The sequence below is a fragment of the Protopterus annectens genome, chromosome 3.part1, assembly GCF_019279795.1.
Source record: "Protopterus annectens isolate FY-2018-M chromosome 3.part1, PAN1.0, whole genome shotgun sequence".
NCBI classification, from domain to species: Eukaryota; Metazoa; Chordata; order Ceratodontiformes; family Protopteridae; genus Protopterus; species Protopterus annectens.
Window position 1 is genome coordinate 1645114647 of NC_056732.1, and position 26675 is coordinate 1645141321.

The following is a 26675-nucleotide window of genomic DNA, read 5'->3' on the forward strand; positions in this document are numbered from 1 at the left end:
ATTTCACAGTATAAATAAGAACGTCAGCTCAGTTCAACTTTTTTTTGAGTATTTAATCATAAGCACTGTAAATATTCATTGAGTAGTAGGAGTACAGATCTTACTACGGAACAGGAGCTCTCTGATTAATCAGGAACCAGCTCGTTGAAAGAGACACCTCAGATCTGCTTCTTTTGGCAGAAGCGGTGTGATTCTGGAGGCAGAATATTTAAGCGAGGGTGTGAGGGCAGGGGGATGGAGGCAAAAATGTGTGTGTGTCCGTCTGTCTGTATATCTAGCTACATCTCTATTTGTGTGTGTGTGTGTGTGTGTGTTTGTGTGTGTATATATATATATATATATATATATATATATATATATATATATGTGTGTGTGTGTGTGTGTGTATATATATATATATATATATATATATATATATATAGTTTACTATCAAATGACTGAAAATGAAAAGACTGATTTCCAAAAAGACTGAAAATTCAAAATACTGAATGATGGAATTTGCCCCTTCTCCACTGTTGTGTGATCTTTGAGTTGGTTTATATAGTTAGCAGGGGGGGCTTGCCCCTTGCATTAAAAATGTATTCAGTATTTTGAAGATTCAGTCTTGTTGGGATTCAGTCTTTTGATTTTCAGTCATTTGATAGTAAACTTATATCTATATATATATATATATCTATATATATATATATATATATATATATATATAGGGGTCCAGGAAGTAAATAGTGTGGAAAGAAATAGCCAGGGAATTATCACTAGGCTTGTATAGGCCCTAGGGCCGATAGCCTAGTACCAGCCTATGAACCTATGTATATGTAGATATATATATATATATATATATATATATATATATATATATATATTTTTTTTTTTTTTTACTAGAAATTAATCCATATTGATTATCAGAATTCTGGAATGAAAGATGTACTTTACAGTCAGATGCTAAACCAAACCATTCTGAAACATAAAAATAAAACATTATCTAATGCAATGTCCATCCCAGTTCCCAGTCCAAAGTTGGCCATGGTGTAGAATTGGACAAACTGTTTCCAGCTGTGGCAAAGAGAATGGTGCATTTGTAAAATAAAGTCCCACTGCAAACAGCCAGCCACTCATTAAAGAGCCACAGTTAAAGTTCAGATATCTCCTTCAAGCGCAATCCACCATATGACTGGAGCCCCAGACAGCAGCTTATAGAAGATCACAAATGGACTCTGTCTCCTGTAGTAGGTTCTCTGCTTTATGTGTATTGCTGGTCTTTCATCTTGTAGCCAAAGCAACACTAGCCTGTTGGAGTTCAGGAGTGCGTTCCAATTTATGTATCCTAGTACCTTTAAAGGGCCACAACACAAATCTCCCATTTCAATAGTAACTACATCTACCACAGACAGCAAGGCAGCAGTGAAAGTATCACAAGCTTTTCCATAGTGCCCATTGTTTTTTTATCATGTTCACACTGCATTGCAGATCTTCAAATTTTGCAAACCGTAACTTTTTCTACTAAACATGCATGCTGACTTCCCAAATTAAAACTTTCAGTTGGAGGAGAAAAATAAGAACAGTGGCAATAAGTATCACATGTAGGAGTGGAAGTAATAAGTATCACATGTAGGAGTGGAAGTAGTAAGTATCACATGTAGGAGTGGAAGTAATAAGTATCACATGTAGGAGTGGAAGTAGTAAGTATCACATGTAGGAGTGGAAGTAATAAGTATCACATATAGGAGTGGAAGTAATAGGTATCACATGTAGGAGTGGAAGTAATAAGTATCACATGTAGGAGTGGAAGTAATAAGTATCACATGTAGCAGTGGAAGTAATAAGTATCACATGTAAGAGTGGAAGTAATAAGTATCACATGTAGGAGTGGAAGTAATAAGTATCACATGTAGGAGTGGAAGTAATAAGTATCACATGTAGGAGTGGAAGTAATAAGTATCACATGTAGGAGTGGAAGTAATAAGTATCACATGTAGAAGTGGAAGTATGAGCTTGAAATGAGCCAGACAAATTAAGTAAAGGAGCAGTATCGCAAATGATACTGCCATTCCAGGAAATAGAAAGCAAAATGTTGACTGTGGCATAAGTACGCAATGCAGCAACATACTACAGGGAGTAGTAAAACACTGTAAGATTTAGGTGTGAGTAAAAGCAGTTTTAACACTGTAAAGCAAAACTACTGTTATTCCTCCCCATAGCACAGCTGAAGGGTAAATCCATAGGTTCATAAGCTAGTGGTAGCTAAATGCCCTTCTGGGCCATTTTAGGCCTAACCAATTTCACTTTTTGTGCTCGAAATAACCTATCTTATTTGGTTATAGACTGGCCTTATCCATGCCATAGTCAATAATTATGTATTACCAAAATGTCTTTCAGCTTTTCTCAGTTAGGGGTCGCCACAGTGGGTCACCGGTCCACAGACTGGCAGTGGAGTTTTACGGTGTCGAGTTGCCAGCCCGGCACCCAACCTTCACAGAAGGCACAACACACACACACACACACACACACACACACACACACACACACATATCTACCTGCATGTCTTTAAAACTCACTCGACCACAAGGAGGACATGCAGACTCCACACAGAAGACACTCCAGCAGAGAATCAAACTGGAGAACCTCTTGCTGTGAGACGACAATGCTAACTGCTGCACCATCACAGCTGACTTTGATAATTATGTACTACCCCCTAATGAGAATAGCTAGGATCATACCACAGAAAATTTGAGGGGACCCATGCATGGGCTAAAGCATTTAGGAATTGCCTCTGTCTGTTAGTAGTACATAGGGTAATCCTGGGGTAAACATTCTCTTTCCTGTCCATAGATCTAAGTTGCGCTTCAAAATGGACAGGTATGAACTTTGTTTTATGTGGATGGGGAGTCAATTCCAGCAACTGTATTCTCTGTGAGTTACACCTGTCCCGCCAAACCTTTCTGGTTATGTTGCAGAAGAAGTTTTGATCACTAGACTGAGTATTTCTCATGACATTTGACATGCTGATGTGCAGTAAATCCATTAGTAATGGGTTGGGGGAATGCCTTGTATGCTCGACACGGGCCACTTCTTAACAGTCTGTAGGATACAGAGTATAGTTACAGCTTTGAGTTCATACATGTAGGACATAGTCTTTAGGCCTTGTATCCATTTAGTAATGTATTTCTGTGGGAATACCAGTTGTTGCATGTGTCTGGCCAGATACATGCCAAAGGGGGCATTATATTCAATAACTGGCCTAATGAGGACTGAGTGAATGGGAATGATGACATCCCTAAATCTGGACACAATCCCTTTTTTAATAAACTGCAATATAGGACATTCTTACAACTGTAGACCATGTTGGTCAAAAGCTATGGCACTGTCCACGTAAGTTCCCAAATCTCAAACAATCATCTCTCAGGGGCGTATTGTCAATGTGTTAGTTCCCTGGGTCCAGTTACCATCCATGAATAACATGAATCCAGCTTTAAAATCTCCTCACTAAATACAGAGATAGAAGTGGTATCCCAAACAAAACTGCTTGGAGTGACAGTTGATGACAACCTTAAATGTCAGCTCCATATGCAAAATAATGTAAAAAAAAAAAATAGACATATTGTACAGACACAAATTCCTTCATTCAAATGACAAGCAACTCCTCAACATCTGTCGACCTCATAAATCAATGTGGAATCTCATAAATCAGCTGGGAGCAGTCACTGTTCTTACTCAGTCACCACAAAATGGAATTATCTTCCACACACTATTAGATTAGTAAGCAGCCATCCTTCCTTTAAACACCTTCTAAAAGACCTCTGATCAGACTCTTGGCTCTGTTCATGACCCACTCCTGCCTGAAATGAATTTGATTTCCCCTTTTCTATCCAGATGCTGTTGAAGTGCCAGAGGTAAATGAATCTTACTGGCTCTGCTAGAATATTGTCTCCCTCTAATTGCTGCAGCCTCTAAAAGAAATAATGTGTCCACAATTCAGTCCATTTCAAACTCCATTTGCAGATTCATCACTCTCTCCCCAAGAAATTAGCACCACTCCAAAAGCATTAAAAGAGTTAACTGGCTACCTGTGAAACAATGTGCTGACTTTCTACTTGCCTCTCAACTATTTAAATTATTAAAAATGACACTGGTTTCCAGACCATTCAGAGATGCACAAATATGTAACCTTAGACATTTTAACCAACCATACTTTCCTCCAAACCTTCCAAACTAGGCTTTGTTGCACAGTCCATGCTTTCTCAGTCATTGGTCCCAAACTGTGGGAATCTCTCCTTTCTTTTCTTAAAAATCATTCCTCTTACCTCATTTTTCCATTCTTAAGTAAAAGCACATTTCAAGACTCTAGGAAAATGCAAGTGCTATCTCTCCGGGTCTTATGACTTAACCGCTTCATACTCTACTTCTCCCCCCTACATACCTTACTCTGACTTTACTTTTGATTGCAACTCTTTCATTATGCTAACTCTAATTTTCCACTGTATGTATAATGCATGTATATGCTGTGTTGCATCAATCGCTCTGTATATGTCATATGTCATTTATCTATTGCCTTTATTCCCTCATGATGGTGGTTGGACTTGGTAATTTTTGAGGAAAAGGACTTAGTACCTTACAATGATGTTAGAGGTATTTAGCACCCATAGTGTATTGCATGATGGGAATATTTATATATAGTAACTAAGCTATGCTACTAGTGTCCTACGACAACTCAGGTTTGACTGCTGCATTTAGTTTACTTACATATGATGTTATTTGTATCTGTGCACCCGAATCAGCAAAACACATTAAATCTGCATGTACTTTTTTTTGATAGACAATCACAAATGTAAACAAATGTGAAAAGCGGAAGAAAAGCACTGTAGAGGTATTTTCAGAACTTGAAAGTCTTCATGGTGGATTAGCTGCAGCAAAGGAAGAAGTCAGTGACTACAGGGAGAAAACAGAAAAACTCCAGGAAGAACTGAAGGTGAGAATCAATATATTCTTAATTGTTAAAAATGTGCAGCTCTCTTTCAAAAACACAAGACATAATTTGAAAATTCAAGTCTTCCCTCAGACTAAACAACAGTGCCATTTTATTTTTGTTAAAGTTAACTGTGACTGTCTCCCATCTCATACAACCAGTCATGGTGGTGCGTGTGGGTTTGTAAATATGAAGGGGAGGTAAGAAGTACAAGTCCTTTAAAAGATAAATTGTACATAAGGAGATCTCCCAGTGTTTCTTGTGGTTGGACATCTTCTCTGGTTGCTCTGATTGCTAATATTACATTTAGTGTTATTGTTAATATTAAAGTTGTTCCTGGAGCACATGACAGTACTGATGCATTAATATGTTGGTCAGACAAAATAGGTTTTGTAGAATTTATGAGAAGTGTAGATGAGGTCATTTTGAAAGGTGGAATGGTAAGTGAGATTGAACAAGAGACTATAGCATGAGCTAGTATTGATAATGATGAACAAAAATGTGATAAGACGTAACACAAAAGATTTTGCTCCAAACTGGAGGACTTTCACATGATTTTAGACTCCTTTTTGGATTGCTAGTCAGGTATGCAGAAAGTTTAGAAGTAGGTGTCATGTTTGACTGTGAATTTTTATATCAGCAATTTGATGCTAGGCTGAAATTAAAGGAGAAATTTGGGGAAATTTAAGCTAAGGCAGACGAGACATGCAGGTAGATGGTATATATTGAGCAACAACTGGTTTCTTTGAAAGACAGAGTTAGAATGAGAAGTACTGGTACCTACTTTAGCCCTTCCTTTTACCCATAATGATTGATAGTGCACCCTTCACCAGATGTCTTTAGCAGCACATTATAGTTGGTCATGCTATGAAAACAGCCCTAGGCTACCATTTTCCCTTTAACATTTTAATGGGTAAATTTTGTCAGGTTCAGCTCCTGCTTTTTTCCCTCCAACCTTTCATATCAGACCATTTCATCTTACTGTTGTTGGTTCAAGTTTTTTCTGCTTGTGTGTATGTTATGGTGTAGACAGATTTCCACTTCTTTGCTTCTTTCAGTGCAGAGTTTTATTCAATAAATTCGTAGTCATCAGCAGTGGACTCACTTTTTGATGTCCTGTGATATGTTACACTAGTGTAGATTTATTTGGTCACCTTCTTACTCTCATGGAGAAGAGACAGGATTTACAGTCCTTTAAGAAATGCAGATGTGGGGCAAAGATCCCCAAGATAAGTATGTAAAATGTCTTGGTAAGGTTCAGTTTGCTGAGAACTGCAATATCTGTGTAGCCTTCAATCCCTTTGCCTTGAGAGAAAGAATAGATTTGAATTGGAAAAGCTTTGGCCTGTTACCTCTTTATATTAACTTACTAATATGTCCTCCTCTACTTCCAAACTCCCTCAGCAGTTAAAGCTAAAACTGCCATTAGACCAGGATAATGTGCATCTAAAATGCCTGAGTCTGCTGATGCTTCTGTAACTGTGTGCTGCTTGGCTCCCTATTGAACGCCAATTGCTGCTGATAGATAAAAAAAAAATATCAGAAATGCAGAAGATCAAATCTCGAACATAGCTCTTCTCCTTTAAACTTTTTTTTTTCAGGGAGAAAGCCATCCTGCACTCACCCCAATGTGGAAGCCACCCTGAATTCATCTGATATGTAAAGCGGGCCCCCCACACTTCAAGAAATGGCCATCTTGCACTTTGTATATACACATCTTTTTTTTTGTCAAACTTTTCATATGGTTACCGTGCTGCTTCTGATAGTGATGGGGATATTGAACCTGTTTCTGTTAATCCTATGCATCTGTAAGTTGTAGATCTCCTCAGAAGGACTACCATCGCTATCCTTCCTTGATCATACACTGTAACTTCTGTTTTTTCATAGCCTAAACTCCACACACCTAGCCTTTAATCAGTCATGTCCATGAGGTTCCAAAGGTCTGTCTGTGTCCAGTTGGACTGTAAAATGTTGTGACCAGTGTTGTTTAGACTGCAGTTGTGGTCACAGGTATTCTCCCCCACTGAGATGGGAGGCTTGAGAACTCATTTTACCCACTATTTCTGACTACACCCTGAGCTGAAGTCTCGTTGAGACCATTAGTTGACCCATTGTCACTGGTATCAGCTTCAACGGCTCCCCTGAGGTCAATTCTCCCTGCCTCAGTGGCTCCAGTGTCATCCTTGCAATTACCACAAGTTCAAGGAAAGTATGCCAAATAACACCAAAAAATATACAAACAAAAGCACACCTTGGAATTTACTTTGATGCCTCCTACCTAAGTTCCTTATGGGCCAATGCCTCAATGCCTCACTTGACATCTGAGTTAAGTCTTTCATAGACTTAGTGAGTTCTAGCAATTCAGGACCAAGTGTTCTAACCCAGGATTCTGCCTTCCTCTGGTGAACATTAAGGCCACTGACCTCAACCAAACTTGGAGTCTGTTTTGACATTGATGGTTGTCATTCATTTGCCAGCCTCATTGAGAAGATTGAACTTTTCAGCCATGCGGCTTTCAGTGTCGGAATCCGTCCTTTAGACTTGACAGGTCCTAATCTTGAATATGGAGCTGCTGGCATTCCTGGCATTTTAGAATTTCCTGCATAAGCTTCACTCCACTGCATTTCAGGCTGTGATTTCCCTGAGACCTCATATAACTGATGCTGCTTTCACCATCCATCCCCCCAGTACAGGAAGTTGAAACTAGGTGGAGTTTTGTAGGATTTATAGGGCATACTATATAGTAAAGCATCAACAGTTATTGTCGTGTGTGATAGAGATAGTAAAGTAATTTAAGAAATGTAGGCATTGCAGTGAAAAAAGAGAAGGACAGCACAAAAACATGTTTATGTTACTGTGGTATAATATTGGGTTGCTGAGGTAGGGAATGAGGTATAAAAGTGCACAGATTATAATGGAGTCCATCTATTTTACCTTACTTGTGCATCGGTGATTGTCTGAATAAAGGCCCTTGGCTTAATCTTGTAACACGATTTTTGTGTAAGCGAGTAAATGAGAACACTAAGTGCAATGAAAAGTTTTCCTGTAGCAAATACATGTTCAGTTGAGTTGAAAAGTCTGCAGCTAAGAGCAGCTGTACATGTTCTTCTTATGTTTTCATGGAGACAATCTGATTACAAGGACAGGCAATAAAGGCAGACCACTTTTTTAAGCCTAACATTTAATGTTTTCTGAAAGCATGCAAGCAGTTATATTCACATCTGGGAAGACAGTAAGGATAAGACAAAAACAGGCAATAATTAGTGAAAGTAGCACAGGCTGTAAGATGCAATTTAACATGGATACCTTTAATTTTAGGTTAAGTAAGCTTGTGTGTGCAGGCATTGATTTGGGACAATTGTTCCTATCAGGAAGTTTACACTTCAGTGTTTGAAGATGTCCAGAATTTTGTGTGTTTGTTTTAAGTTAATTGGTTATAGAGGGTTTCTGGATTTTTTAATGGTTTTCATTATAAGAAAATTTTTGTAAATATAGGTTGAAATGGAGATGACAAGAAACAACTATATAAAAGATCAATCAGAGAAACAGTGGGTGCTTGTAACACAAAAGCTGGAAAAAGACATTTAAAATGGCTGTCATACGTTTGTGTGTGTGTGTATATATATATATATATATATATATATATATATATATATATATAGCCTGACTAGCCTGGTCTGCAAGGCTACGGAGTGCATCATCATGGAACTCATTAACAAAGACATTGGGAACCTCCAAACATTTGACCCGACCCAGTTCGGCTTTGTTAAGGGCAGATCATGCCTACTAAACCTGGTTGATTTCTTCGAGACAGTCACCAAGGCCATAGATGAGGGGAAGGTGGTTCACACAGCATGCCTTGACCTCGCCAAGGCTTTTGACACCATTCCCCACTCGGGAATTATAGAAAAACTCACCAGCCTGAACATAAACCCCTATGTCACGAGATGGGTTGCCAGCTGGCTTACAAACAGAACTCACATGGTAAGAAGAGCGGGCTCCGAGTCCGACTCTAAACCAGTCACAAGTGGTGTCCCACAAGGCTCGATCCTGGGACCCCTACTGTTCGGTATATACTTCTCAGAAGTACAGGCAAACACAGGAGGACTGTGGCTAACCAAGTTCACCGATGACTGTAAACTGGGAGTCATAATTGACTCTCCAGCTGACACGGACATTCTCCAAAAGGGCCATACTATGATGGACACCTGGTGTCAAAGTCATGGTCTCAAGCTAAATGCCAAAAAATGCATAGTTATCCCGTTTGGGAAAAACAAACACCCATGAATTACCACATAGGTGGCAGCCCCCTTAATACAGAAGAGGTAATAAGAGATCTGGGGACCCAGGTAGATAGTAATCTCTCCTTTGGCAATCATATTGCCAAAGTAGTTAGGAATCCTTCTATGTAGCCCATCTAATTACTAAAGGGTTCGCATCTAGAAATAAAGAGGTTATAGTGCCCCTCTACTCGTCACTCATCAGACCCATCATAGAGTACAATGACCCATTTGGGATGTACCTCACAAGACACTTCCAACAGCTGGAAAGACCACAAAAGTACCTCACCAAGAGGATTACTGGCCTCAAACATATGTCCTAGGCAGCCCGACTGGAAAAACTCCAGCTGTACTCAGTGGCATATCGCTTACTCAGAGGTGATCTCTGCCTGACTTACAAAGCCATGTCCAACTCAGAATTGATGGACATGCTCCACCTAAAGAAATCCAAGTCACTGCAAGCCACTCACTCTAGTGAGCTAAACCTCGCCACAACCATAAATAGAACTTGCTGGAGGGATAGATTCCTGTCACAGAGACTCCCAATGCTTTGGAACAAAATTCCTAACTACATTAGGCAGAGCCCCCCACTAACACTCTTCAAGAGAAACCTTGACGAGTGGATGGGTAACAGAAAATACACCCCTGGGATCACTTCATTGGCTCTTCTTGACAGAGGCTCCGTTAATTAATCAATCGGGCGGCGAAAGCTGACACACTCTGGCTAGGCTTATAAATGCCGTCTGGCAGATAGCCTAGTACCTACCTATGAACCTATATATATATATATATATATATATATATATATATATATATATATATATATTAGTTGGGAATAATGTTGTAATGGTTACACTGTCCATATTATTTTGGAAAAAGAGTAGCCTCACAGGTATAGAGTAAAAGGGAAGAGCATTGAATTATATTGAGAAATGCAGAGTAGAAGTAGTGTTACAGGAGACACATTTGGAAAGAAGTGAATATTCATGTGAATTTGATAAAGAAAGGACTTCAGGGTAGATATTCAGCAGAGTATTAGGGACAGAGTAAAAGAAGAAGAAGTAATAGTAGTAATATTAAATAGTAAGTAAGTAATGTTAATTGTTAGAGACGCTCCAATATTGATAGATGAGGGGGAAAACATAATGATGGATTTGTGGTAGTAAAGGGCTGCTGGCAAGGGAGGTGGACTACACAACATGTATTTGTATTCCACATAAAACTGTTGTTATGAAGCCTAAGGATTTTTTTTTTGAGAAATCAGTTTTCAGCAAACAGTATTACTTATACATTGGGACAGGAACTTGATTTGCAGCAGTGAGGATGTATCTGGGGAACCATGAAGGGAATATAACAAGATTTATGAAAATAATTGGTATGCAGGACGTGAATTCAATAGTAGGAACTCTGAAAGAATTTACATATTATTCCGCAAGGTAAAATATCTGGGCTAGACTAGACAGAAATTATATTTTACAGGAACACATGCATTTAATTAAAAGCTACAACACATCCAATATCTGTTTAAGGTCATGCACCAATAACAGCTAAGACAAAAATGAAGAGTAGTGATGTAAAATGGTGCTCCCCCACCTACCTGTTAAAAAGAGATGAATTTAAAGCATGAGTAGTGGAAATTATTTGACATTTATTAGGAATATGAACATTTCTGCAGGAAGTTTTTGTGAGGATGCAAGGGAGTAGAGGTGGGGAAGGTGGATGAGTTTAAGTACTTGGGATCAACATTTCAGAGTAATGGTGAGTGTGGAAGAGAGGTGAAGAAGAGAGTACAGGCAGGATGGAGTGGGTGGAGAAGAGTGTCAGGAGTGATTTGTGACAGACGAGTACCAGTAAAAGTGAAAGGGAAGGTCTACAAGAGGGTAGTGAGACCAGCTATGTTATATGGGTTGGAGACAGTGGCATTGACGAAAAGGCAAGAGTTGGAACTTGACGTGGCAGAGTTGAAGATGTTAAGATTTGCACTGGGTGTGATGAGGATGGACAGGATCAGGAATAAGTATATTAGAGGGTCAGCCCAGGTTGGAAGGTTTGGAGACAAAGCCAGAGAGGCAAGATTATGTTGGTTAGGACATGTGCTGAGGAGGGATGCAGAGTATATTGAGAAAAAGATGCTAAGTATGAAGCTGTCATGTAACAGGAAAAGAGGGAGGTCTAAGGTAAGGTTTATGGATGTGGTGAGAGAGGACATGCAGGTGGTTGGTGTGACAGAGCAAGATGCAGAGGACAGGAAGAAATGGAAACAGTTGATCTGCTGTGGCGACCCCTAATGGGAGCAGCCAAAAAAAGAAGAATAAGATGAACATTTCTGCAGGAGTTATAACAGGTGAGTGGGATATAACAGGTGAGTGTGATAAAATGAAAGTGGAGTTTAAAAATAAGGCAGAAATAAAAGAAAATAAATATGGTTAAGATGTGACAGGAATTATTTACAAAGGCTGACAAAGGATGAAGTATGCAGAAAGATGGGTATTTCACAGAACAATAAGAGATGCAGCTGCAGAGTGCTAAAGAAATAAATGAGCATTTGGATAATATGCATGAGTTTGGAAGGATTCCTGTTAAGCAATTGTTTTTTGATAATAACTCCAGATCACAAAAACTTAGAGTACAGTGACTTAGGCAAAAGAAAGCAGAAAACAATAAAAATAACCAGAGATCCTGTAGAGGTATTAGAGATGTTTCAGAGATTTTATGAAAGCTTGTATAAAGCAGAGAAACATGGAAATTGAAGATGAGCACTACGAGAAATATTTATGGAAGAATTAAGTATACCAAGGTTAGATGTAGATGTAGTTGAGGCTGAACAATTAACATTTCAGATAGGAAGAGATGAGATAAAAATGGTGATGTACAGTTAATGTGCAGGAAAGTCTCCAGGAGTAAATGGTGTTCCTGTGGAAGTTTGGAAGCTAGCAGGGAAGAAAATGATAAGTATGTGGAAGGTTTTGTGTAACAGCGTTTTAAAAGGAGGGGAAGCACCAACATCCTGGATGAAAACTGTGATGGCCTTAACACCTAAAGACAGTAAACACCCCTCAGACCCAACTTCATAAATGCCCATTTCAATTTTAAACCATGATTGTAAAGTGTTTATGCCTATAGTAGCTAAAAAATGGCAAAGGGGTAGACAACATTTATAGATATAGATCAGTGTGTTTTTTTGGAGGGGAGGCAAACATTTAACATCATTAATAGAACAGGGATGATCTAGAGGAAAGCCTAGTGTAAGAAATTGCTGCTGTTGTTGGTGGGTCTTGATGCAGAGAAAACATTCGACAGAGTAAGCTGGTGTTTTATGAGTTGGGCAATGGAAGCATTTACATTCCCTGATCCAGTAATAAGATTAATAAGGAGACTATATGAAGTGTTGGAGGCAAAACTTCAAGTGGGAGGGTTTCTGTCAGAAAATGTGTGTCTGAAAAGAGGAACCAGGCTGGATGTCCTCTTTCACCATTATTTGCTTTATCTTGTCACAGAAAATCGCAAAGCGAATAATACCAAATTCATCCACAGGAATCAAGCAGAGCAATCCAAAATTGAGTTGAACAAAAAAATAGTAGTAACGCGGACTATTCAAACAGTCCAGTTTTATTGACAATAGTAAGCGCTTTCACCTTTCGGCTTCATCAGACATAAATTAGAAAGGATTCCTTAAGCATTTAAATAACTAACACTTACATTTCATTGGTCTCTACAACAATGACATCACTTTACTTTAAATATATTATAAAAATCTAATGTGAAGTATTTATGAAAAACATTTATATAAAACATAATAATATAAACATAAATAAAATACTTTAAACTTTAAGTAACATTAATAAATAAATCTATACTTAATGTATAGATGTTAACTAAAAAATATATATATACCAAATTTAAAAGGTATGTATAAAAACAAAATTCATGATTCATTCAAGCAGAAACTATAGCCCTTCTCTTCCGTAATAGCGGTTTAAGAGAAGCTTTGTCATTTAAACCAGGCTCCTTATCTGCTTGACATCTGATAATCCATCTTAATTCATTCTCTTCAGTTAATGTTTCTATATCTCCACCTCTTATATTTGGTTTAAATAATTGCATCACAAGAAAAACAAATGTGTGGTTGGGACCTCTCTCTTTATGATGTTTTGCAAGGGCATTGGTTTGAGTACCAATGCGCATATGATATAAATGTTCCCTGATGCGTTCCCGGAGTCTTCTGTTGGTCTGCCTATATAGAAAGACTCACAGGAAATACACCTAGCCAAGTATACTAAATGTTTACTTTGACAATTCGTTTTAGTATGGAAAGTGTACTCATAATTGGTAACAGGATGTATAAAGGAAACTGTCATCTATGTAGGAACATTGTTTACACTTCCTACATGGTTTGGTGTTAACTGAATCAAAGGGAGTATGGTTATGTAACCTATCTAAGGGTCGTTGGCAAAGAATACGTTTCAAGTTCTTCCTATTTCTATAAACATACCCTGGTCTTAACTTATCACATAAAACTTTAAATAAGTTTGAAAATCAAGTCTTAAACAAAAGTTTAACATTTATTCCTAGTAAAACAAGTGATATCACAGATACAGTCTTAGATACAAGACTTTTTGCGCGGAATATACAATTAAAGTTGGAATTTGGGGACAATAATGGTATCAGTGAGCGCAAGGTTTTTCAAACCCTGAGTCTATATGTCCCCCCTTTACATCCTTTGATAGAAACTTTTACTCGATTAGTAGAACAAGATTTATTTAAATTAAGAAAGAAGAATAGAAGGTCACATGGTAGACAGAATTTGACTTTCCAACAAAGGAAAGCTCTTACTGGGCTGGTAAATGATCATTCCATAGTTATTCGCCCTGCTGATAAGGGAGGGCCTATTGTTGTGATGGACTCAGAAGATTACTTGGAGAGTATGTTATTAATGTTGAGTGAAGATTCTTTTTACTCTAAGATTGGACTGGATGAAGTCACTAATAAGGTTTTTAAGATTTATGACTTGTTAGATGACCTTTATAAAAGTCGAGACATTGATTATGAACTTTTAAAATTTTTAAGGGTTAACAAAACCCCTCATACCAGTTATACAAGGGCTTCCAAAGACACACAAGTCTATGGAGAAGCCACCTTTACGCCCCATAGTAGCTGGGAGAGGTTGGGTAACAGAGCCTCTCTCGTTATACCTGGAGTACTTTCTTAGGCCTATTGTTGATGCTAACTCTATTGTTTTAAGAGACAGCAAACAATTCCTTTTAGAGTTGTACACCTTTACAAAAGGGCTATCAGATGATAAACCTTACATCCTTGTGACAATGGATGTAAAAAGCTTGTTCACAGTAATTCCCAATGACATAGGTGTTTCAATGGTACATCAATATTTGACTGAACATTCTGACTTGACCCCCAAGATTATAGATCTTTTGACCCTGCTTTTAGAGACAGTTTTACAAAATAATGTTTTTATTTTTAACCAAGAGATATTTTTGCAAAATGATGGCATAGCTATGGGCACTTCGTGTGCCAATAGCTACGCCAACATAGTGATGGCTAAATGGGAGCAGTCTGAATTATTTCCCCTATCAGAATTTCAAAACAATGTTCCTTTTTACAGACCTTTCGTAGACGATCTTTTTTTCATTTGGTTTGGGTTGGAAGAAGAACTTCTTGATTTTGTTTCAATTATTAATGATTTGACCACTTTCCTTAGTTTTACTGTAAACTACTCTAGATGCAGGATTTCCTTTTTAGATGTAGATATAACAAGGCTGGATAATGGTTTATTAAACACATCTGTACACCGTAAGTCTTGTTACAGGAACACTTTACTCCATAGGGAAAGTATGCACCCTTCCTATGTCTTTGGAAATGTGGTAAAGGGACAAGCAATGAGGGCCTCAAGACTCAATCCCACCCAGAATGGATATACAATGGAAGTCTCAAATCTTAAAGAAAGACTTCTTGACAGATGTTATAAACAACATGAAGTGGAAGCAGCCATTGATTATGTAAATTCCCTTAGACCAACTAGGGCAAAACCATATTTTTCTGATGGTGAAGTAATTGAGGAACAGTTACAAGGTTCTTGGGGTTCAGGACCACTGAAAGTTCCATTGTTTTACACTACTGATATAGTAAAGATTCAAAATGTATTTGAGAAGCACTGGGATGTACTTCTATTGGATGACAACATTAAGAGAGTTGTAGGACTAAGACCAGGGTATGTTTATAGAAATAGGAAGAACTTGAAACGTATTCTTTGCCAACGACCCTTAGATAGGTTACATAACCATACTCCCTTTGATTCAGTTAACACCAAACCATGTAGGAAGTGTAAACAATGTTCCTACATAGATGAGAGAGTTTCCTTTATACATCCTGTTACCAATTATGAGTACACTTTCCATACTAAAACGAATTGTCAAAGTGAACATTTAGTATACTTGGCTAGGTGTATTTCCTGTGAGTCTTTCTATATAGGCAAGACCAATAGAAGACTCCGGGAACGCGTCAGGGAACATTTATATCATATGCGCATCGGTACTCAAACCAATGCCCTTGCAAAACATCATAAAGGGAGAGGTCCCAACCACACATTTGTTTTTCTTGTGATGCAATTATTTAAACCAAATATAAGAGGTGGAGATATAGAAACATTAACTGAAGAGAATGAATTAAGATGGATTATCAGATGTCAAGCAGATAAGGAGCCTGGTTTAAATGACAAAGCTTCTCTTAAATCGCTATTACGGAAGAGAAGGGCTATAGTTTCTGCTTGAATGAATCATGAATTTTGTTTTTATACATACCTTTTAAATTTGGTATATATATATTTTTTAGTTAACATCTATACATTAAGTATAGATTTATTTATTAATGTTACTTAAAGTTTAAAGTATTTTATTTATGTTTATATTATTATGTTTTATATAAATGTTTTCATAAATACTTCACATTAGATTTTTATAATATATTTAAAGTAAAGTGATGTCATTGTTGGATGGTGCAGTGGTGCAGCGGTAGCGTTGTTGCCTCACAGCAAGAGGTTCTCCAGTTCGATTCTCGGCTGGGGTGCCTTCTGTGTGGAGTCTGCATGTCCTCCCTGCGTTCGTGTGGGTTTCCTCCGGGTGCTCCGGTTTCCTCCCACATTACAAAGACATGCATCTGGAGCATTTCTCCCCGGGCCTCCGCTGAAAATTGGCTTCGTTCCAAGTCGGACTTTCCCGGTTAACAAATGATAAAATAAAAAAAATAAAAATTGTTGTAGAGACCAATGAAATGTAAGTGTTAGTTATTTAAATGCTTAAGGAATCCTTTCTAATTTATGTCTGATGAAGCTGAAAGGTGAAAGCGCTTACTATTGTCAATAAAACTGGACTGTTTGAATAGTCCGCGTTACTATTTTTTTATTCAACTCAATTTTGGATTGCTCTGCTTGATTCCTGTGGATGAATTTGGTATTATTCGCTTTGCGATTTTCTGTGACAAGATTTTTGGAGTTTTCCACAGGATTCTTTACCCTCTGGTACTGTGCTTGCTTACTTCTATTATTTGCTTTATGTTTAGAGCCATTTGCAAAGAAAATAAGGGATTCATAAATTGAAGGATGTCATTGTTATGGTAATCAAGAAACATTGGCTTTATTTGCAGACAGTAGTCTGTACCTGATAAAACAAGAAAATAACATATTACTATTGAGGAATATCTTTAGACAGTTTCATGTCTTTTCTGGATATAAAATAAATGAAGATAAAATAAAGCCTATAGTTGTAAACTATACACCCACACATTAACTGGTCCAGCAATATCCTTTTTTATTGGGGCACAATAAAAATGACGTATTTAGGAAGTATGGCTTAAAAAAGATTCTGGTAGGGCAACTAAGGATATGTGGAAAGAGAATAAACAAAATATAATATGCAAACTGAAAAATTGGAAGTTCTTGTTTATGTATATGGATAGCAAGCAATAAAAACAAGCAATAAAAATATTTTCAGTCTTATTTGTTTTATGTACAGGTCAGGTATATTTATATCAACCAGAGAAGTTGTGGACAATAATTAATAAGTTGAAGGAATTTATTTGGGAGGGAAAGAGGGCAAGGGTCAAGTGGGATAAGTTGTTCCTTCAGCAGAACAAGGTGGTTAAGGATTACCTGGTTTGAATAGATGTTTTAGAGCTACACAGTTAAGGCTGATATACATAACACAGACCGAAAGCGATAATTCAGAATGGAAATGGTTGATGGTAATGAAACTGGGGGGATTCAAGAAGAAAGAAGAGTGTGTGATATTTAATGTAGATCCTTAAGAATAACAGCAGCCATACAGAATATTATATTAGTAAGGTAGCAGAAAACATTTTAAGAACTAAGCCAACCAGAGAATGGAGAAAGGAGATTTTGCTGAGAGATGACTACAGTCAGGGGTATAGATAATAGATAAGAGGGGGCTGGAATGTACTGGAGAAAAATTGCAAAGTAACCAAGGTTTGGAGAGCAAATAACTAGAGAGGAAAAGGTAATGCAATGGGAAGAGGCCAAGAAGACATTTGCACTTCAGGCTAGAGACTGCCTTCCCTATCAGGGAATGATTTCAGTGTATAATCAAAGAGAATTTTTCTTCAGGTAGATGGTAAATGTTGGAGTTTGATGGATAAGAAAGAAGTAACTAGGAGTGTAATGACTTGACAAACTTCAGAAATTCCCTACAGATTACCGTGTCAGAAATACTGGGTGAGAAAATGGGTGTAACTAAGGACATTATTATTATTTTTTTAGCTGGGATACAGGATCTGAGTAGCCTAGATATAATAAGGACTTGCTAAGTTTAACTTTCATGGCTAAAAAAAAAACCTAGAAAATGGAAATCAAATTCTAAACCAACTGTATTTGATCTATCAGATACTGTAACAGAGATAAAAGAAGTGGACGTGGGATGTTTAAAAAAGGGTAGGACCAAACTGAACAGAAAAAAAATGGAAAGTGTGGCAACAAGATATGCAGAATAAACCTTTGTAGAGGGAGTGAGAGTTAAGGGAAGGCAGGAACTGATAAATTTATGTAATGTTGGATCGATGATAGTTAAACAAAAAACGTGAGTTACAGTGTTTGTAACTAGGAACATTTTTTTTATATAAATATTACTGTGCCAATATCTTAAGTGATCATTAAAAAAAACTGCAAAGCCAAATGCAGTAATGCCCTATTTGATGAAATCTTGTTTTTGGACCAGTCGAAAAAACAGAAGAGCAAAGGCAGTATGCTTTTGAAAGTTGGGCTGAAATTTTAGGGTTCTCAGAGCTTATTTTCCTGAATAGGAAGAGTCAGTGTAAACTGTGGGTCTGGCAGTTTGTACAAAATATCCTATTGTGGTTGTGGTTAGTGTTGTAGAGGATCTGGTAGTTTCTAGAACAACTGCTGTCCCACCATAGATATTTTTCAAGTGAACAACCAGAGTACCTTGGTCTTACCAGGGGCAGTAGTTTACTCAGTGAGGCTTTGCCTGACTTGTCCCCTCAGGAAACATTCAGGGTCATCTTTCCCTCCACTTGTCAGTGTGGCAGGCCATCTCTGATGACAGGTTTGTCAAGAAAGTAATATCCAGAAGCTGTTCATTCAATTGCAACAAACCCTAAGTCACAGTCTCTCACTTATGGGCATCCCACCTTACAAAAAAGCTTTTGCCAAAACTGCGGCCCAGAAAATGTTTCTAAGAGGTTGGCAGACCTCTTTATAAGCTCCAGTCAGGATTTCTAGGAAGAGCAAAGAACATCTGTCATGGTAGACTTGCAAGTCATCTTCTCTTTGGGCAGACCTTTTCTATCTTCAGTTCCACAGGTGACAGTGACCCAAACATCTTTGTTTTAGAGTGGTGGGAATTATTTGGTACAGACAGTCCAAGGCACTTGTTTGTCCAAATAGGTTAGTCTACACATTAGCATTCAGGAAATGTGGGCTGCCCTTCCATAGCATGCATTTCCAGGCTTCCTGCTATCATGTGTGATCAACAGCCACTCCCAACAAAATGACAGTGATATGACATATAAACAGTCAAGAGGGAAAACATTCCCATCTCCTTTGTAAGGAGACTGAGAGTATGAGAGCAGACCTTTACTGCTAGTCGCCAGGTCAACCCAGCTCCCCCAAAGATGCTAGCTGATGTCCTGCAAGTAGTCTCTCATTTTGCAGTTAACATCGACTTTGTTCTTTCTGTGGAAGATTCCTTTCTGTGATACCTTTTCATTCCCCAGTCAAATTCAAATGCAGAAACCACCCTCTCCTTATTTTCTACTTGATGCAGATGTGGTCTGGGTGTCTTCTTCCTCTTTTTCTCTTATTTCAAATTGGTAGAGATGGTCGAGCCTTACAAAGCCAAGCTTAGCCTTAAAAAATGCCTCCACAAGTGTGGTTTCTTCTCACTTGGCCTCACTTCTGGGACAAGCCTCTCCTCCTGAAGTCATCTCAGGATCCCCTATCTCACCCATCCAGCAAACTTTACCCAAAGTGTTGTACCTTCAAGTTATTTGCTTACTTTCTCCAAATCTGTTCATGACCAGGGACACTTTGTATCTGGACAGGTTACCCATATTTTCAATTCTGCACAGGCATGGCACCAGGAAGACATACCAAAGTAAGTAGACTGTCTTTTCCTTTTGGCCCATGGCCAGATGTTTGGACCATTTTGTAGTTCCTGTTATTTTGGAATATCTAGTGGAGATTTTTCATTCTTGGTTTTGCACCTTCTCCATCAAAGTGCAGTTAACAATCATATCAGACTTTCATCTAAGTGTAGCTTCTCTTAAAGTTTGCCCACTCGTCCTGAAAGGTTACTTCTTGTTTTGCCCACTCTTCACATCTCTGTTTCTACCTTGGATCCTTTAGTTTGTTTTGGAGAAGCGAACTCTTACCCCATTTGAACCAACAACTTTTGCATACCTAATGTATTTTTATATGACAAACTCTGTTTCTTGTTGCTGTAACCACAGTTAGAAGAATATCTGAATATTCAATCCTTATATGCTAAACTTTTGTATCCATTTTCCAAAAATGACAGTGTGTGCTTGAGGATGAACTCTTCATTTATGCCAAAGGTGGCCGCAGAAGCTAACATCAGTCAAATTCAAGTCATTTGGCCTACCAGTAGCCTTTTTTACTTACTCCACTATTGGGGAATACTTTTTTGCATTGCATGGGTATACAAAGACAACTCAGATTTTATTTGAACAGAACAAAATCCATAAGGAAAGATTGGCAGCTTATTTCAACTTCGTAAAAAAAAAAATACAACGTTAAAATAAACTGATTCTGTTTGGCTTTCATACTGTGTATTATTTTATCAAAAATATTGCAAGCCTTTGTTTGTGTCAGAGTTTCAACAGGAAGCACACTTGCCTTTGGTGCTGGAAGATCAGAAGGCTATAGGTTTTATTCCCACTCCATATGATTGGATTGGATACATTTTCAAATTGCTGACATTGCAGTGCAGCATGGGGGGGATATGAGATGTTAAACCCAGGTTCCATCTGCTTGAGTTAGTGATACTTCAGGTGGATGTTGAAGAGCTCAGTGGCAATTATCAAGAAGAGTAGAAGTTTTGTTTATTTTATATTATTTTATTTTATTTTACGTTTGTTGACCAGGATAGTCCGACTGGATGTATGTCCATTTTCAGCGAAGGCCTAGGGAGAAAAGCTCCACATTAAGACAATTTACAAGACAGAAATCTTGACCATATACAATGCAGATAATGTCAGACAGGTAAAACATTTCAAATACAGGAACATTTATATAGTACTGTTACAGTAACATATCAACATGCCCGACTAAATAAGTTACAAATTTTGAGTAAAAGGATTAATAAAACATTTTTTTTTTAGGGTAACATTGTTTATAAAGTTTACCAAACCTTAGGAGGTGAACTGCTACAGTAGGAATTAATACAGAATATCAGAGCACCTGAAATAGCATGTTAAAGATAGATAGTAAAGAATGGTCCTGCTAGGGGAGAAAGTGTCAGAAAAGATTTGTGCATGGGCAAAGCCATTGGGCTTTAAGGAAGATTCTTAATTGCTTCTTGAAAAGTGGGGTAGAAGTTTTAATTCAAATACAATGAAACAAAATAATAAAGACTGTGTAACTTTTGAAAAATAAAAATAATTGGCAGTAAACGACCGTAAACTTCAAACATAAAATTTAATTGAGACAAAGACGTAACTAAAAACACGTATTTAGCGCTTTCATCTCTCCAGTGAAACTTTTTCAGAATACAAAAAACTATACATTGCTTACAACCTTTTATAATGAACTCATTAGTTAAATCACCAATCAACACTAGATCCAATGTAATTGATACAAAATGTTTAAGGATACAGCTGTGAATAGATACCGTGTTGAAGTTTCAAGTTTGTTCAGATAAGTAGGTAAATGGATGAGTGTTCTTGTTCTAGTGGATGCCTGGACTAATTATAAGGAAGTGTTTTTTGATAATCGATTAACCAAATAGGGTTGAAGAGCAAGAGTGAAGTACTGAAACATGAAAATTGTCATTTTTTTCTTGCATTTGCGAAGTTATTACCTGTTGGTTTTCCATTAGCACCTGCTCTTAGCTGAACCGCGGTGGTGGTGCTGTGGTAGTGTTGTCGCCTCACAGTAAGATGCTGTCCAGTTCGATTCTCAGAGCGTCTTCTGTGTGGAGACATGCGTGAATGGGCCTTCTATCCTTGAGGGTTGTGTGTCAGAGCTGGCAACTCGGCACATAAAAATCTACTGCCAATCATTAGCGGATCGGAGTTCCACTGTGGCGACCCCTGACCGGGAAAAGCCGAAAGATGCAACAACAACAACCTGCTCTTAGCTGAAGCAAGGAGTAAACAAGTGCAAATACTAAAAGGCTAGAGGTCTGACCAGTGTGTTCTGAGTGAAATCTGCACGGATTCTTTCTTGAATTTACAGCTTTTTTCATTAGCAAATGCTTTTAGTTAGATACACTAAGTTTGCAAGTGCAAACAGTTTACTGGAAAGGTTTAACAGTATGTTTTGAGTGAAGTGTTCAAAGCATGTAATTAACTTTTAAAGGGGAACTGCCAAGTGGTACAGTGGAAACAAATGAAATATAAAACTGTGGAAGTGAATAATTATGCAAGCGTTTGCCTCCCCAGCAGCCTTAATACATTATACATGCATTATAAATAACAGTGAACAGTTTAGGTTATTCATTTAAGGGCAGCCAGTGCACATTTTCCTTAAGGCTCGAAGCTCATGTTTATTGAAAGCATGCAAGGTGTTTCTCTCATATGGGAGAGGAATAAACATAAGAAAAGAACAAATAATATGTGTAAGCGGAAACACAGCTTTTCTCCCCGGGCCTCCACTGAAAAAGGACATGTGTACAGTTGGACTTTCTCAGTTAACAAATGTAAAATAAATAAATAACATGCACTTCATTATGGTTAATGCTAACTTTAGAATAGAAAATGCCTGTGGGGGCAGCCTTTGATTTGAGGAAACTGCTCCTGTATGAAAGATAAACTTCTTGTTTGGAAAGTGTAGGCAATTTTGTGTATTTGCTGCAAGTTAAAAGGGGTTGAGGAGTGAAACATTTATTTATTTATTTATATTTTCTTGAGTGCCTTTTTGAAGCACAAAGTCTGAAAAAAATTGACATGAGTTTAAATAGAGAGGAGAAGAAGCAACTACATACAAGATCAGCATTAGTGTGTGCATGTAAATTGCAAGTTGGAAACATCTGTTGAAAAGAACTGCCATGTATAACTTGTAGAGGTGATAAGTGTCAGAATGGTTGCTTAATCAATGTTAAAGTGGAATGTAAATAGCTTTGCAAGTATAGACAAAATGCAATATTAAGACATTTAGGGCGTAAATAACAAACTTGCAGATGATGCATTTAGATAGAAATGAGCTTGTGTATTTGACAAAGTAGGGATTTCAGGGTGGAAATTTATCAGATTATCAGGGACAAAAGACTGGGGGAGTAATACTACTGAATGCGAGATGGGCACCAGTAGTGGTAGAAAAGGAAAAAAGACAGTAAAGTTACGTTTACGATAGCAAGGGTTTTTTGGCAGGGAGGCAAATTATGTTGGCATGTATTTCTATTCCACTTAAAGGTGCTATTATAGAGCTTAAGGGAGTTTGGGGGGAAATAATAAGCTTTCAGCAGGAAGTGTAGTTTGTAGTTGTGAACTGGAACGTGATTTATGTACCAGGGAAAATGCAACAAAAGAGGATAGATTGTTGAAGAAATATATGAGAATATTTGGTATGGATTATGTAAATTTAGTAGCAGGAACTCTGATAGAATTTATACATTATTCTCTCAGATACAATAACTGGGCTAGAGTGGATAAAATTATATTTCACTCAAGTATGTAGCAAAAAACCTAAGATAAAATGCAGATTAATGATGCAAGAATAGACACTGGTACTTTCATTCTGATTTGTTAAAAAGAGAAATTTGTAGAACAGGTAGGGAAGATCGAAATTACTTCAGAATGGGTAGCTAGTAAGTGGGGATAAAAATGAAAACTGAGTTTAAAAACATGGTTGAAATAGTAGAGACAGAGTGAGATAGGAAAGAAGCATTAAGGATTACTTAGAAGGGCTGGCTGAGGGTGAGAGGAGTGAGTAGCCATTGCTGGCCTGCCCATTCTCGGTGGTGGTGGGGGGAGGGGGGTGGCTCTGACTCACCACCTGTATGACACCCAGCGGAAACACTAGGTATCACATCTGTGAAGTACGAGCCTACTAAGCACGTGCTGCCTTGGTGCAGATATATCAACTAAGGGTATTCTGCATGCAGAAGCAAGCTACCCTCTGAAGACAGCACTTAGTGGGGATTGACAAGCTGCCAAATGGAAGGGGGTACTTTAGGAAGAAAGTAAACTACATTACAGGATCAGCAAGCTTGCCTGCTCTCTATCACCTGATTTTTGTCACTGGGGGAGTGGATGGCCTGGTAGTGTTTCCTGAGCAGGAAAGAATGGACCAGGTCTTAAGGAATGAATGGCCTGACTGGTGCTGGTAGAGGAGCCATCAGATGAGGTCCTGTAGGGAAGCAGAAGAAAAAAAGCAATAATACTGTTGGTAGTACTTTAAATTTTTTTCTAACAAGGGTATAGTGAAAGGTGGGGGAATATACCTCAGTATAGCTTGATATGATTACCTAGCTGTAGGCTTCCCATTAGCCATTTGGGGACAACAACTGACTTAATATTAGCCTTGTAAATTTCCAAAACTGTATTTTTTTCCTTCTTTTTTGTAATAAGTAGAGAAATTCTACCACCTTTTCTGATGCCAGGTTTGTTGTCAGAGTAGATCTGTTTTTTGTATTTTTAAGAAAAGGGTGAAGGAGGATTTGAGAATTTCATTTCAGGGATTTTTATGATTGCCCCCAGATGTAACAAGTTTAAATATTAGAAGGAGTACGTTTCTGAGGTATTCTTTTAAGATCTGAGGAATAGTGAAATAATGCTGAACTAACCATCTTTGAATACATAGCTTTCTTTGAGAATGGACTCCTACTTTAGTAATTAAATTAATTAGTACTTGAAAACTGACTTGAAGGGAGGATTATGTTCTAAGTTTAGTCAGTTTGGAGGAGTGGTAGAGGTAAGGAGATAGTAAGCTGTTAGTTTAAAAAAAAAAACAGATGCAAAGGGACAGTATGAGGACAAAGAAGATGTACAAGTTCAGACTACAGTACCATCTTACTCATCTGTGAACCCAATATATTTAGAAATCTGTTACTAAAAAGGAAAAGACATATTCAACATTGGCTGAATTAGGGCATGAAAAGAAAAGTTTAAAAATTATACTATATAATAATAAAATAATAAAGGACCTCCAGACCTGCTTCCACATCCTCCTCCATCAGGTCTTCTTGGAGTCTATTGGATAAAGACGTTGGTAGATTGATGAGGCAATTTCTTGAAGCACAGATTCAGATAGGGATTTTGCCCACTTTGTCCCCTTCTGGAAACATGAGGCTTCCCCATTCTGTACCGTGGCTCCTTCTCCAATTTGACCTTCAGTTTTGGAGTCATTAGTTCCATTGGTCCTGGGAACTGAGGTATTGGAGCCGGTATTTATCACATCTTTTCCTCCAACTATTTCCTCGACGTGTTCAGTGCTGACTCTGTCAGCTCCGAGCGTATCTCAGAGCAGTAGCCTCAATGTCGGTTCCAGGGGAGGGGTTGACTTTGACTCCGAAGTTTTCAGAGCTGTTGCTTCCCCTCAGACCTTCAGCATTTGACAGCTCGGCTTCAACTCCCCCTTCAAAGCACGGGACTCAGGGGCCCTGGGAGATGTCCGTTCTGGCAGCCTCGGCCCACTAGAGGACTACCGTCGTCAGGTGTTCAGAGTACTTCTGCCTTTGAAGTGATGCAGAGGCTTCTCTCCCATTCTGGGAGACCCTCTGTTCTCACCCCAGTGGAACTTCTCCCTGTCCCCACTGGATCTGTCTCTGAGGCCTCTCTTCTACCACTTGGGTAGATGGCCCCAGGAAGTCTCCAGACTATCCCGTCTGTGGATCCCCAGCGATCTTCCATCACCTCAACAGAGCATCCCACTGAGGACATCCCTCAGAAAAGACTGCGCAAGAAGAGGCACAATGATTCCCTGGAGGAATCCGTCACCACTGACACTGATTTCGAGGAAGGGGAGGGGTCCCCAGGATCTCCACTGGATGATGTCTACTTTGGAGACATCTTAGAAATCCTCCATCAAAGAGGTAGATGGTCTTCCCAAAACTCCTCCCCAGAGAAAACAGTACTGTTGGAGGCTATCTGGTCCAGCCCATCTACATCCTGGGTGTCTCCCCCTGCAGACCCACTCATTGAGTTGCTGTCTTCTAGACCAGAGCATGGAAGGAACTGGGCACAGCAGAGCCCATACCCAAGAACACAGACAAATATTGAGTGCTTCCTAGACTGAATCCTTCTGGACTAAGGGTATTCCGGTAGATGCCATGGTTGTTGCAGCAGCCAATAAAATAGAGCTGGCCCAAGAGAGCTCCTCTGTCCATCCCCCTAACAGGGAGTCTCTTGGGCTTTGAACAGATTTGGTAAAAGAGTTTATGGTTTGGCCACTTTCACTTTGAGAGCGTTAAACTACCTTTCCCATTTTACTAGACTACAGAGGGACTGAGTCAAGGAACTCTCTAGCTCTACCTGGGGTTCGTGTCTGCAGATGATCAGAAGATTTTCTCCTCCAAAATGGGCCACCCTCCAATTCCTGTCTAATGCATCCATGAGGTTGATATCCCATGCAGCAGAAGGTGCCTCGGGCGGCCAGTTCCAGCATTGCCATAAGGCATCATGCCTGGTTGCGGGTGTGTGACTTTATGGAACCTTTCAAGGTGTCCTTCATCAGTGTGCCTTTTGTTGGATCAACCTTGTTTGAGACACTG

At 38.5% G+C, this 26675-nt stretch overlaps 1 protein-coding gene across 4 annotated transcripts in view; it reads left to right on the plus strand.

Annotated features, from left to right (window-relative positions):
- The window catches only part of AKAP9 (A-kinase anchoring protein 9), a 3155794-nt gene that overhangs the window by 2600409 nt on the left and 528710 nt on the right, over positions 1-26675 (plus strand). For all 4 annotated transcript variants that reach the window (XM_044067665.1, XM_044067666.1, XM_044067667.1 and 1 more), the window contains one exon: positions 4814-4966. In XM_044067665.1, the coding sequence (XP_043923600.1) occupies positions 4814-4966 (153 nt within the window). The remainder of the gene's footprint in view (positions 1-4813; positions 4967-26675) is intronic.